This window comes from Danio rerio, chromosome 10, assembly GCF_049306965.1.
Source record: "Danio rerio strain Tuebingen ecotype United States chromosome 10, GRCz12tu, whole genome shotgun sequence".
Taxonomy (NCBI): domain Eukaryota; kingdom Metazoa; phylum Chordata; class Actinopteri; order Cypriniformes; family Danionidae; genus Danio; species Danio rerio.
The window spans coordinates 39082157-39095860 of NC_133185.1; the positions used below are offsets into that span (position 1 = coordinate 39082157).

General features: G+C 35.8%; 1 protein-coding gene across 2 annotated transcripts; it reads left to right on the forward strand.

Moving 5' to 3' along the window:
- The first annotated feature begins 742 nt into the window (after positions 1 to 742).
- Positions 743 to 13477, forward strand: si:dkey-10b15.8. Of its 2 annotated transcripts, XM_021472338.2 has the most exons (7): positions 743 to 869; positions 9617 to 9810; positions 9911 to 9943; positions 11778 to 11886; positions 11970 to 12039; positions 12692 to 12787; positions 12873 to 13477. In XM_021472338.2, the coding sequence occupies exons 2-7, from the start codon at positions 9682 to 9684 to the stop codon at positions 13081 to 13083; spliced, it is 648 nt and encodes a 215-aa protein (XP_021328013.1). In that variant the 5' UTR covers positions 743 to 869; positions 9617 to 9681; the 3' UTR covers positions 13084 to 13477. The 2 variants fall into 2 exon arrangements, with proteins under 2 accessions (XP_021328013.1, XP_073771134.1); XM_073915033.1 differs by lacking the exons at positions 743 to 869; positions 9617 to 9810; positions 9911 to 9943 and adding an exon at positions 10494 to 10679.
- The last annotated feature ends 227 nt before the right edge of the window (positions 13478 to 13704 follow it).

Consider the following 13704-nt stretch of genomic DNA (forward strand, 5'->3'; position numbering starts at 1 on the left):
GCCAGCATTTTGGAGACTTATTTGTATATTTAGCTGTTAGTGCTGGTGTTTTGAAATATCTAATAATGTTTTTCCAACAGTTTTCTTTCCAGTTTAATGAGCTTGTTGATTTCCATTGAAATTCCCATATATTTGTCCACTCTTCATCAGTGAATGTTGTTCCACATTGTTTCTGTCTCCCATTTTTCTTTTATATAATTTGTGGATTGTGTTTTTATACTTCTCAGACTCTTGTATATCAGAGAGACTATTTTGTACTTTATACCTGATGTGTGAGCTTTTTTAATTATATCTATCAGTGGATTCTGATTGTCTTCAAGTTTTCCTTTTATTTTCTGATCATAATAGTTTCGCACTTGGAGGTACCTATAAAAATCTTGATTTTCAAGTAGAAAATTGTCCTTTAATTGTTGAAAGCTTAAAATTTCTCCCTTTTTAATGATGGTACTGAAGGAAGTGATTCCCTTGTTTGCCCATAGGTTATTTTATATTTTCATTATCAATTATTTATCATTTTTAACAGTATTATTATTATCGTTTATATTATATTTTTATATATTATGATTATATAAATTCGTTATTTTTGTGAATTATTTTTAAATGAATAATGCTTCAAATAATAAATTAAAAAGAAAAATATGCAACAAAATGAAGTTATCCATGTATTACCTGAAACCGCCAGTAGGTGGTGGTAGGACACTGTCTTAAGTGAATAAGACATTTATTCAGCAACAAAGCAACTGTTGTATTTATGAATAGGTCAAGGATGAATCGACTCTCACAATTTATTTAAATCCACAGATTCATTCGCAAAAAATAACCCACTCTAGCCTAACATATAAGGACTGAACCGATGTGAACGCTAACAGGTAGGAATAATGATCAAATTCTTGTGGATTAAACATCTTTGTTGACATCAATTGCAGTAGATTTTATTAAGTTAACTTACAACAAAAGGTAGGTAATGGTTTTAATTGCGAACTGTACGTATTTTGTGTGAACATGCTACATGCTAACACCATCACAGCGTTCCAGTCAACTAATTTAGAGCTACTAACGTTAGTCAACAGTCCCCGCCTTCACTTAGTGAAAAATGCGAATTAAACAATACGCGAATAATTGCGAATAAACAATTACAAATTAAACCAATGAATATTAAAGTCAGTGTAATTAGATCTTACGTTTATGACTGTATGTCACACAGGCTAGTTAGCTAGCGCTAATTAGCAGTTGATGCTAATGCTAACATTGATGCAACTTAATGTAACTGTAATGTAAATATTAATGTTATATTAACGGTACTGTAACGTTAAACTAATTATTGTTTTACTTAAAAGCTCAATCAAATCTTCAACGTTAACATCAGTCAGATTGATTGCTAATTGAGTGATTCTGTTAATATTACATTTGTTTACCTTAATATTACACTAGATAACCTTAGGAACTATACAGGAAGAGGAATTATTTAGTTTTAACGTTATATTACAGAAACTCGATATTTATTTTCTATATTTTTGTTAGGCCACAGTTTGAAATGCCATTCTGCAGGCTGAAATGGCATATTTAACACAATTAACCTTGGCTTTACTACAAAAAATACAGTCAGGTTTATTTTGTGTGGATAAATGTAAGCTTACTTTAGTAAAACTATGTTTTTGTCTTATTGGCTAAATGGGCTCATGAAAGTGTTTCACATAGAAATGAATAAATAATAATTAATAATAATAATTCCTTACATTTATATAGCAATTTTTCTGCACACTCAAATTGCTTTACACATTGGGGGTAACATGTTTCCCGGAAGACATTTTGAAATGGAAACAAGATTTTTCTTTCCCATTTATATCTTTCCCTCTGACCTAGTTTGTTGGCTTCTGAAAAGTTATAAAGAGACAGGCAAATGCACTGAACATTCTTATATTAAGCAATGTGTTAACCTATTCATTAATTAAAGTCAATTCACCAGGGCCGGCCCAAGCCTTCAGGGGGCCCTAAGCAGGATTTTATTTGGGGCCCCTTTGGTGCAAACAATATGATAAATTATCATCAATCCTTGATAATTCCCACACTATAAATTTAAAACACACATTATTGATTTTGTTCGCTGTAGCTGTGTTGCTTACATCATAAAATATATGTTTTAAGACAATTCTAAATATTATTCTGCAGAAACAACTTCCTATTGATCCAACTTTTTATATGACTATTTGCCAAAAATCTAAATAACACAAAACATTAATATGGGCTGGCAGAAACAAAAGCAGCTGGAAGTAGCCAATAACATACTTATTTTTATTATTATTCAGGCACACGACAGGCTGCCAAACAGTCAAACATAGTGACAATAAAGATAATTTCTTTTTTAATTGGATATAAATGTTAATACTGAAAAAAAACATATTGTATTTTGTAGTTCAAATAACTTAAAACATCTATTTACATTAAAATCAAACTAAATCAGGAAGCATTTTCTAGACATACTCGCATATAAATCAAATTAATAAATATGTACAAAAAATTTTCAGTTCTCAGAAATAATTCTAAATTAAGTGATTTTTTTTGTAAAACAAATTAATCTGCCAATGAGAAGTAAAATAATCTTATTTAAAACATAAAATAATCTTTTTTTTATTTACCCTAATTGTCAGATTATTGAGCTTTTTTTAATGAAAAATTCACATAATTTTGACAAAAAAATCTTTCTAGAAAATGTTTATTGGTTTAAGAATTTTTTGATATTTGGACTACAAAATCACACAAAAACTATAAGAAAGAAAATAATTTTGCAGTGTATTACCAACTCTAAATTGTATAAATCAGAAGCTTATTTTTTTTAATCGCCAAGTTCATGAAAAAGCATTTTGCTGCTGTTCCGGGCACTGCTGCTTCAATCACGATATCAAAGATTCTGCGATATATTGACAGATCACAAGAAAACCAGCCACAATATATCACAATTTTGGTAAATGAAGGGGGAAAATGCATCAAAAATTTATGATGAATTTCTTTTATAAACACGCATTTATAGAATTGCAACAATGTAAAACAAGTGCTCACCTGTCAAACAAGCTTAAAAATGCTGATGTGCAGAGAGCAGTTTCTGACTGAAGAGAGCACATCTCTATCACAGCAGCAAAATCTCAATTTAGTGGAATATGCATTTAAGAAAAAAACTGTTTTCAACAGTGGAGATTGAGAACATTAGTTATTTACTCACATATTTTTTTTTAATTCCCCTAATATTTTTTGCCAAAATACCATCTACAAGATTTTGACAAGGTCTGTAAGAGTGAAATAAATGCAAGGCCTTTCTAATTAAATGTTCATGTCCTATTGATATCTTTATATATTTTGGCGGAGTTAAAAAGTTTGAGCGCATAAGAAGTTGCACTGGCCGCAGGCACGCACGAGCGATATAGCGAAGTAAAAGCGTGTCTGTTAGAAAGAAACTAGTGGCAAAAACTGGGGAGCTGGATGTCTGAAACACACAAATACATTGGCCCAGCTTGGACAGAAGAAAGTGTCTGTATGCCTGAGATATTCACCATTGCAATGGCTCATCTCTCGGACTCAGTGGTTTACATGACGCTGGTGTATGTCTAATGATACGCCATTACGGGAAGCGCCACCTGGTGGCGGCTGGGTGTACTGTAGCTAAAGCGGTTATCTGCTGCAGTCGGTGTTGAAAACTGATTAATTAAATCAGATCTTTTGTAAATTTAGGTAAATATCTTGGCGCCTGAGTATGTATCGCGGTCAGAAATAACACTATAAATGGGCATATATTTTGCTCCACCACTAATCCACAAATTAACAAACTAAAACGAAAGTCACACAATAATTTCAAGCACTCTTGGGGGCCCCCTGGTGGCCACGGGGCCCTAAGCAGCTGCTTAGTAGAGCTGCAGTCTCAACGGTGAAGGCTGGAAGCTGGCCTCAGTGAAGACTAGTCTGTCCCTGGTTGGTCACTGGAATCAGTCTCATGCTCTCCACTCCCCCATGACCACCAGCACAGCAGCAGCTCAGGATACGGCCTGGTCCTGGATATGGACACCTTGGGATCATCTCGTCGCTGGTCTTGGATCCAATCAGTGACTCCGGATAATCTAAAGACCTCGGAATGAGTATCCCCAGGTGGAAATGGAGAAAAAAAAAAGAGAATAATTACCATAGCTGCTGTTCATAATAAACAAGATGTAGAAACTTGTGTGGAAACCGGCTAAGTGATGTACTGAGTGTATGCTTTACTAAACAGATAGGTCTTTAATCTTGTTTTGAACTGAGAGTGTGTCAGAGCCTCGGATGTTATCAGGAAGGCTATTTCAGAGTGTAGGAGCCATAAAGGAGAAGGCTCGACCTCCTTTACTCGACTTTGTTATTCTAGATACTACCAGAAGCCCTGAGTTTTGAGATCTTAAAGAGCGAGTTGGATTGTAGCGAGACAGAAGGTTGGTTAGATAAACAGGAGCTAGATTATTTAGAGGTTTATAGGTGAGAAGTAATATTTTAAATTCTATACAAAACTTAACAGGCAGCCAGTGCAAGGATAAAATTGGGGTGATATGATCATATTTTCTAGACCTGGTATAAGAACTCTGGCAGGTGCATTTTGTACTAATTGAAGTTTGTTAATAGAAGATGCTGGGTAGCCAGCAAATAGAGCATTACAGTAATCCAGCCTAAAAGTCATAAAAGCATGGACTAGCTTTTCTGCATCCAAGATGGATAGCATACTTCGTAATTTAGCGATATTTCTCAGATGAAAGAAGGCAGTTTTTGTGACGTGGGATTTATGATTTTCAAAATTTAAATTGCTGTCTAATATAACACCCAGATATTTTATAGTAGAGCTAACGCTAACTTTGTGTCCCTTTAATTGTAGATTGAGTTGCGAGATCTGCTGTAGGTCCAATAAGTAATAATTCTGTTTTGTCTGAGTTTAATAGAAGAAAATTGTTGGTCATCCAGTCTTTAACATCTCTGATACACTCAGTTAGCTTAGACAGTTCAGACATCTCATCAGGTTTAGTTGAAATATATAATTGAGTATCATCTGCATAGCAGTGAAAGCTGATCCCATGTCTTCTAATAATGTTTCCCAGTGGTAGCATGTAAATTGTAAACAGCAAAGGGCCTAAAACTGATCCTTGAGGCACCTCATACTTTACTGGGCTGACTTGTGAAGGCTGTCCATTAATATTCACAAACTGGTAACGGTCAGTTAAGTATGACTTAAACCATTGTAGAGCTTGTCCCTGGACACCTGTAGACTTTAAGCGATTTATGAGGATATTGTGGTCAATGGTGTCAAATGCCGCACTAAGATCGAGTAAAACTAATAGCGAGACGCACCCTCGGTCAGCAGCTAAGAGTAAATCATTGGTTATTTTCACTAATGCAGTTTCTGTACTGTGATGAGCCCTGAAACCTGACTGAAACACTTCAAAATATTGTTTGTCTGCAGAAAGGAGCATAATTGAGTAGAAACAACTTTTTCTAGTATTTTAGACATAAATGGAAGATTTGAAATAGGCCTATAATTAGCTAAGTTGTTGGTGTCTAGTTGCGGTTTCTTAATAATAGGCTTAATAACAGCTAGCTTGTAAGAGTTTGGAACATGGCTCATAGATAAAGAAGAGTTGTTAATGTTAAGAAGAGGTTCTCCTATAGCAGGTAGCAATTCTTTCAGTAATTTTGTTGGAATTGAGTCCAGCATACACGTAGCTGCTTTAGAACTATTTATGATTTTATCTAGCTCTTCCTGTTCTATGATTTTGAAGCACTGTAGGTTATTATGATTCAGTGAAATATTTACAGGATTTGGAATATAAGCCAGTGCAGAAAGTTTAACATCTCCTATTTTCTGTCTAAAGCCTTCTATTTTAAAACTTTCTCCAAGACTTATTGTTCCTGTTAATATAAATAATCAGTGGAGAAATGCATTTAGTTTTGCATTAAATTGGTTCATTTCGACCTGAAATGAGGAGTTTATTGCTGTTTCTGAATCATGTAGCGCTGTGTCTGTTAGATCAGATGATCGCATTCACAACACTGGAACTGAGTGGATTACTACCTGCTCTTCACACACAAAGTAGGCCTACCTGAAATTTAAAACTAGAAAAGGCTCAATAATACATTGGACAGATCCTTTACGCACTGATTTGTTCCCTTTTTACTGCTGTTTTGGATTGGAAGTGTCTGCAGATAGCGGAGTACTGCGCGCTGTCTCAGTGATGCATTAAGCACTTCATTCACACACCGGCTGATGTGACGTGTGCCGCTCTGTAGAATTATCTGACTGAGTTTATTCTTCCTAGGGGAATACTTTTAGGATAGTTTGTAAGCCTGGCTCATTGTGGTTAAATTAATAAAAGTGAAACTGACAGGCACAATATTGATTGTCATTAACAGAAAATAATTTAGCCTCATATAGGTTACTCTGAAACTGTGAATATTTGACTGTAATTTTATTTATATCAATAGTTTATTTAACAGACCAGTTTGTGTTTTGATTAGGGTCAATAGTGGTAGCCTGTTGCAGAGTTCAAAGAAAAATCTTACTATTAAAAAGAAACATAAGCTGGACCACAACAGATCAATGTCTTAACAAATGCTCAAATAATGTAGCCTGGTTTACTGCAAGCATCATGTTTTCAGTTAGATTGTGTCGTCTGTCATATACAGTAGGCCTATACGTCTTGTATTTTTACTAAACAAGATATATTGTTTGAGTTTATCACCAATAGAAACTATATTATGCTTAAAAGAAAAATGGCACAGTATCGGGATCGCATCTGTATTGGTCGACACTCAGAATTTTGGGATCGAAATCGAATCGGTTATAAAAAAATGGTATCGGTGCATCCCTATTTTTAATGAGTCATAGTTTTATATGGTAAGAACAAGGACTCATTTTATTTTATTAATTTACATTTTTAGTAAAATGTCTTTATCAAATGAGTAGTTTCTTTTTGAACTGTGTTTATTTAAGAATTGAGCTTAAAGAATCAAAAATGTATCACGGTTAGTACATTAAAAGTGTGAGGTCAATATGATTTTTAATATTTTAATGGCTCTACATTAACTTTTTTTGATCACCAGCCTATATGGCTAGTAGTTTTTCAACTTTACTAGCCACTCGCCATTTTCACTTTTGTTTTTGGGAAAAATATTTGCAAAATTACTTGATTTAGATGTGTTGTGTATGACTTTGCTCAATGAGCATGAGCGGTAGTGGTTTCATGGTGTTGCATTGTAATTGGTTATTATTTTAGGGCTCAACATTAAGGTTGTACCAATTTTTTCTCTAAAAAGTTTATAATTATAAAAAATTCAAAAACCAGCAAAATATATGTTATAATATGCATACACTTTTTATTAAATAAAACTTAAATAACAATTATTGTCATGTAGCCTGTCTAAAACTATGCAAAGTAGTCTGTCCTAGCTTAAGGTCTCAGATCAGCAGTTAACTTTGCATAAAAGTTAATCTATTAAATCAACATTACTGAAAAGAATGATAATTAAACCATATTAACAAAAAGAAAGCAGGTGAAAAACATACCGTGTGCAATAATGAAAGGATGATCAAACGCACACAGTTAACATTAGGCCCATTAATAATCTGTTCAAAGATTGTTTAAAGCTAAAGCTGCAACTGCTGCTGCATACATAAAATACCTTCTTTTTAAAAAATCTCGAGCTCTTAAAATTGGTGGATGTGTATCACTTTTTGTGAAGTCTATTTCCAACAGAACCGATAGCAGCATTGTGTTTCCAGTCAAGGTTGCTCACGCAAGGAAATGAGAGCGTGCACGCTTTGTAAAACTTGCGCGCATCACATAACATTCTGTATTCATCTGCTTTCTTTTGCTTGCGTGAACACAGTTGTTTTTGTCAGTAGGGCTGCTTCTCATTTATAGAGGTTCATCCTTATTGTCGAACCCTGCTTTTAAAAAAAATACAATTTAAAAATGATTCTCGACTAGCCAAAGTGGATAGTGGGAGTGGCTGTCTAATCCGCCACAGCCGAAGTCTACCTGCGGTTGGTGGGTGTTAATGTCAAGCCCTGGTGTTAACCCATTGATCTGTTTGTAGTGTATTTATGCTACATACACGCTGTAATATTTCAGGAGTAACAGCTGCATACAAATATGGAAATAAACTCGAAATTGTGATAACCTTAGTGACATGGTTTTGTATCCTCAGATTTTTAAACAGTAATATTACAGCAACTAAAGAATAATTATTGTCAACATTTTTAGTTAAACCAACAGCAGGGCTCGAAATTGCGACCATTTCAGTCACTTATGCGGCCGAAATTTTATCTATGCGACCTCAAAATATATTTGGAAGCATTTTTGCAAGTGCATAAAATTGATGTGTGCGACCAGTTTTTACTGCAAAGTGTTCACCATATGCACGGATTTGGAGGACATTCACGCAGAATGCATCTCTGCACTTGAAATGTGAAACGTAGTTCTTAGGAATAGTTTACAACAGTTGTCATGTCAACTTGCTGCAGTAAACAAAGCCAAGTTCATAATACTTGCCCCGCCTTTGAGCTCTTCTTATTGGGCCATTGCTCTAGAACAGAGCGTGAATGGATTGGTTAATATCAGCTGTAAATCACTCAGTCAATGCCTTCTGGCTTGGGATGACTGGGAGAGCTACTACTGCGAAAAATTATAAAGCGCTGAAGATGAGAATTAAGATTACACTGACAGATGTTTTTCTAGAAACTGTCATCTAAAGTTACAAATAATGACACATCTCAGTAGTGATCATGCGCTGAATGTCAATCACACATCTACACTTTTCAAAGAGTGGATAAAAGACTTCCATTGGCTTCAAGTCCGCTATGAAAAGTCTGTGGGATGGAATTTTCAGGTAACTGTTTGCCACATCTTGCACGAGAGCTTCTGTTTAATCTTTCATATAATCGCCAGATGCCCGCCGTGCAAGTGGCAGCTATATGTAAAATGTAACACCACGTACACAGTGGCAAACGGGCTTGAGCCGAGAAAACTATTATCGCTACTCATGAAGACCGGTATAGCTATTAACATGATGTATGCATATAATAGGGTACAGTACATGTCGAAAGCATCAGTGCAATATCAGACACCACCCATGAGAACAGCACAGCGGTCTGTGTATGCTTTGGTCACTCAGTTATGTTATAAAATCTATTTACTTGTAATAACGGGATTTCGTTGAGACATATTTTCCTCACGCATGCATATATATATATATATATATATATATATATATATATATATATATTTTTTTTTTTTTTTTTTTTTTTTTTTTTGCTTTTTAGTTTGATTAGTGTTGATTTCAAATGCAATTACTCTGTTTGTATAAAACATGTAGTAACATTGCTTATAATTGGTGGGTGCGACAAAATTTTGTCTGATGTGTCTACATTTTTTAAGTTAGGAGCACCGGTGCTACCAAACAAAAAGGTTAATTTTGAGCCTTGAACAGTAACAGAGGAGGCTTTTATGTTTGGAAGGCCATTTTTGCTATTAATTTTTCAGTTTTCTTTACCACAGTTCTAGTGCATGACCATATAGTCTGACATAGTGTCATTGTTTTCTCCATCTTGTCCTAGAATCCTCTACCACGTTGCGTCTTGGCAAGTCATCTGATGTGTGTCAAGGTGAATTTGTGGTTGCCATGGGGAGCCCCTTTTCTCTTAAAAACACCATCACATCTGGAATCGTCAGCTCTGCTCAGAGAGACAGTAAAGAACTGGGTCTCTCCAACTCCAACAAGGACTACATCCAGACGGACGCTACCATAGATGTAAGAGCACTGGAAACTGGGTGGTGTTGCATGCAAAAAAAATGTATGTCATCATTCAATAAATTGCATTCCATCACTCAATCACAATTCTGCTTTACAGTTTGGAAATTCAGGAGGGCCTCTCATAAACCTGGTGAGTCGCTGACATTTACTCAAAAAACTGCTTCTGCCTTTTGGTTTAAAGGGTCCAAAAACACCAAAACACATTTTTGAGATGTTTACAGTCATATATATGTTCCACGCTGCTAAAAAACACTATTAGGATACATATATTTCACAATAAAAGTGAAAATTGGTTGTTTTTGCGCTATTTCGAACAAATTCGTTCTTCCAGTTTGAAAAGAAATTTTGAAGCTACGTCAAGGCCATGAGCTCCTTGTGTAAATTCCAGCATGGAGACTGGGTGTCTGTACCGGCGGGTACAATGTTACGTCTTTGAGCTTTCATCATTAATTCAAGAGAAAGACGAACTAATCAGCGCTCTCTATTGTGAATGAGGTGCAACTTTATTGATATACATGATAGCTTCAAAAACTACCTGTTACAGTATTCAGAGAGACGCGACGTTGTGTTGCTAACCGTAAATAAAACAAGTGGAAGAAGAAGAATTGTTCGGAGACATGGGTCGTCAGTGTTGTTTATAAACGTGCCACAACAAAGGTTTTGTTTTCATTTTCCCGCAGTGAGAAAGGACCCACATTTGTGGACTACAGTGGTCTTCTAACACGCAACAAAAATGTTTGTGAGGAACATTTTTACCCGAGAGCTTTTCGCATCTGGAAATGGTGAAATCCAGATTTGCCACTCGTCTTCTTTTAAAAAAAGAAGCAGTTCCAGTTCGCGTTGATTGTCCTGTCTCTACGCATTTGGTAAGTAAGCAATCGTTGTTCCTTGTTTGTTTATTCAGATGGCAAGGGTAGTTAGTATCGTCAGCAGTACTCTTTAAATATCACTACAATATTATGGACTGAAAGATCTGCTGTAAATGCTGCTCTCTGAATGTAAACATGTAAACACCTTAATCAAACTATTACCATCTTGTAGGATTTTCGCCACATTTTGTAATGGGATGATCTCTACACACACGGCTGCTTGACACTATTCTCTGCGGAGGTTTTTTTTTTCTCCCATACGGCGTGCGGTATCCAAAATTCCATTAAAACTACACTCTTCTAGCAGTTCTTTGCATCCAGTTTCTCGCTTGTCATGGGGGGCACGCATGAAATGTTCTTGAATGAAAATGAAAGTGCCAAACTGCAGTTAAAGTCGACAAATTTAGAATGAAACGCCCCTAAATTACATGAGACTTATGATGAGACTAAATTACGGAGGAAACGTGGATAGCGTGGTGACACAATAACGTTAATCGTATTATGTGCTTTAACATGTAAAACGGGATCATGAAATGAACATTCAAAAAGCAACTCATGTAAACACCTTAATCATATTATTGTTTTAATCAGATTAAGGCAAATAGTTAGATTACTGATGTCCACAAAATCATTGCTTTATCTGTTAAACCGACAAGTGAAACACAAACTACTCTCCTGTCTTCATTTAGAATAAAAATTCCAAGTAACTCAACACAAGCAAAGACAATTGTAGGCATAATAGTAGGAGTATTAGGGTAGGAGTATTTCTAGCCACAGACATGCAACCTTTTTCAGGGGTAGAAAACTCTGGTTTTAGGCATTTAATTAGTGTGCTAGAACCACACTACGAAATCCCAAGTAGAACGTATCTCAAAGCTATGGTGGTACCCTCCTTGTACAATAAGGTAAAAGGCAAAGTTATTAGTGCACATTTAGTAGTTGACTACAGATTGCTGGACCTTCAGAGCAACACAGAGCTTCATGACTGTCATATAAAGAGCGTGAATTGTTTTCAAATGTTCATCAATATTGTATTGTACTGGCCATACTCTAGCCTTATGTAATAAACTGATGTGTCATGTTTGTACTCTTCAGGATGGTGAGGTCATCGGCATTAATACCATGAAAGTGACAGCAGGGATTTCCTTCGCTATTCCCTCAGACAGAGTCAGTCTCTTCCTAGACCGATCTGCAGACAAACAGAGTAAGAATGACCTCACAGCTGCTTGCTTTTGTCTGTGACAGAATTTTTTTCACTGACAGATGGTTATTGGGTCTTTTTTTCAGAGTCTTGGTTTGGAGAATCGGGATCGAAAAGGCGTTACATTGAAGTGATGATGTTGACTTTGACCCCCAGGTGCCAAACACTTTTATTACAATTTTACAGGAGAGCAAAATTCATACATTATGGAATCTGCAGATTTTTGTTATTTACCACTAGATTTGGCTCTTAGAAATTCAAGTGCTGGAATACCTGGAAAATTGGCTTGTTTTGTTGAAAAGTGCTTAATTTATGAAGGAGAATTTGTATGCAATTTTCACGCCCGAAAAATAAAAATGTTTGTGAATTTTTGTGACAATTTAATGCAAAAATACCTCCACAATCTACCGTGATTCCGAAGCAGTGATTTAAATGATATGAGAAGTGGCCAATCACAGTCAACCTTGTTTAGTTTTACCTGAAATGTAAGGGCGGGACAAAGGCCTTTCTGTGTTGCAGTGACAGAAAAAACAACTGAAAAACAAATGTATTATGGGAATAATGCTTTTCAGATGTTTTTACTATTTTATTAGCAAGAGTAATTAAACCGCAGACATTGAAGTGTTTTTGGTTGAAGCAAATGTAATATTGATTGTTTTGCTGATCTGTCTTTTAAACTATCAATTAATCAATCAATCAATCTATGAATCTATCTATCTTATCTATTTATCAATCAATCCTTAAACCGTAAACTTTGCACTGAAGTGAGTCTTTTATTATCTTTAAATTCTCTTTTTCCCCTCCTCAGTATAATCGATGAGCTAAGGATGCGAGACCCGTCCTTCCCTGATGTTTCTCATGGAGTTCTCATCCACCGGGTGATTGTAGGATCTCCAGCCAACAGGTGTGCTGCTCTCTGAACATGATGTTATCAGCTGTTGATTAAGGCATCCTATTGATGATGTCATTTCCTGTTTTCTGTTTTGCAGAGCCGGAATGAAGCCAGGAGAAGTTATTATTGAGATCAATGGGGTAAAGGTGAACACGTCGGAGGAGATATATAATGCTGTGAGGACCAGCGAAAGCTTAAATGTGGTGGTCCGCCGTGGGGCCGACCTGCTCATGCTGCACATGACCCCAGAGTCCACAGAGCGACATCAAGTCAAGTATTTAGTAAGATTAAGAAATGGTGAGTTATGAGAAGCTGTCATAGTTGGAGATGTTGTAAGAAAGGAATCATCTAAAGAGTTGAACAGTTTTAGCAAACGCTGGACATTCGTGTAGTAAACGTGTTTCTGGAAGCGTATGAAATAATGTGGATGATTCAGACTTCTGTACACTGGATAAACCTCAGTGTGTCTGCGCAAACTACACTATCAGTATTGATTTGAAGGAATATCACTGAATATTTTGTTTAGGATTGTCATGATGGCAACAAACACTCAAAGACCTTAATAAAACTGGGTGCTCTTATTGTGAAAATGCTGATGTTTTGTATTGAGTCTCACATTCTCATGTTACGACGTTTGTATTTTAATACATTTTTCTGAACAGCTCTGATTTCACAATAAACCATTGGAATATTTATGGATGATTTGCTGATGTCGCAGTGACTGATATGTTTAGGTTTTGGGTCAGCGCTGTACAGCATTCTGAAAAAGTGTATTTCTAAAAGTGCGCCGTAATGACGCCAGTGTCAACTGCAGTGTGTGTTGGAAAGGACTGGATGCTGTTCAAACCTCATGCCAAATTTTTGTCACCCCATACAAAACCATTTTAAATCCACACAATCTGACAACACTGGGGCTAGATCACAATATA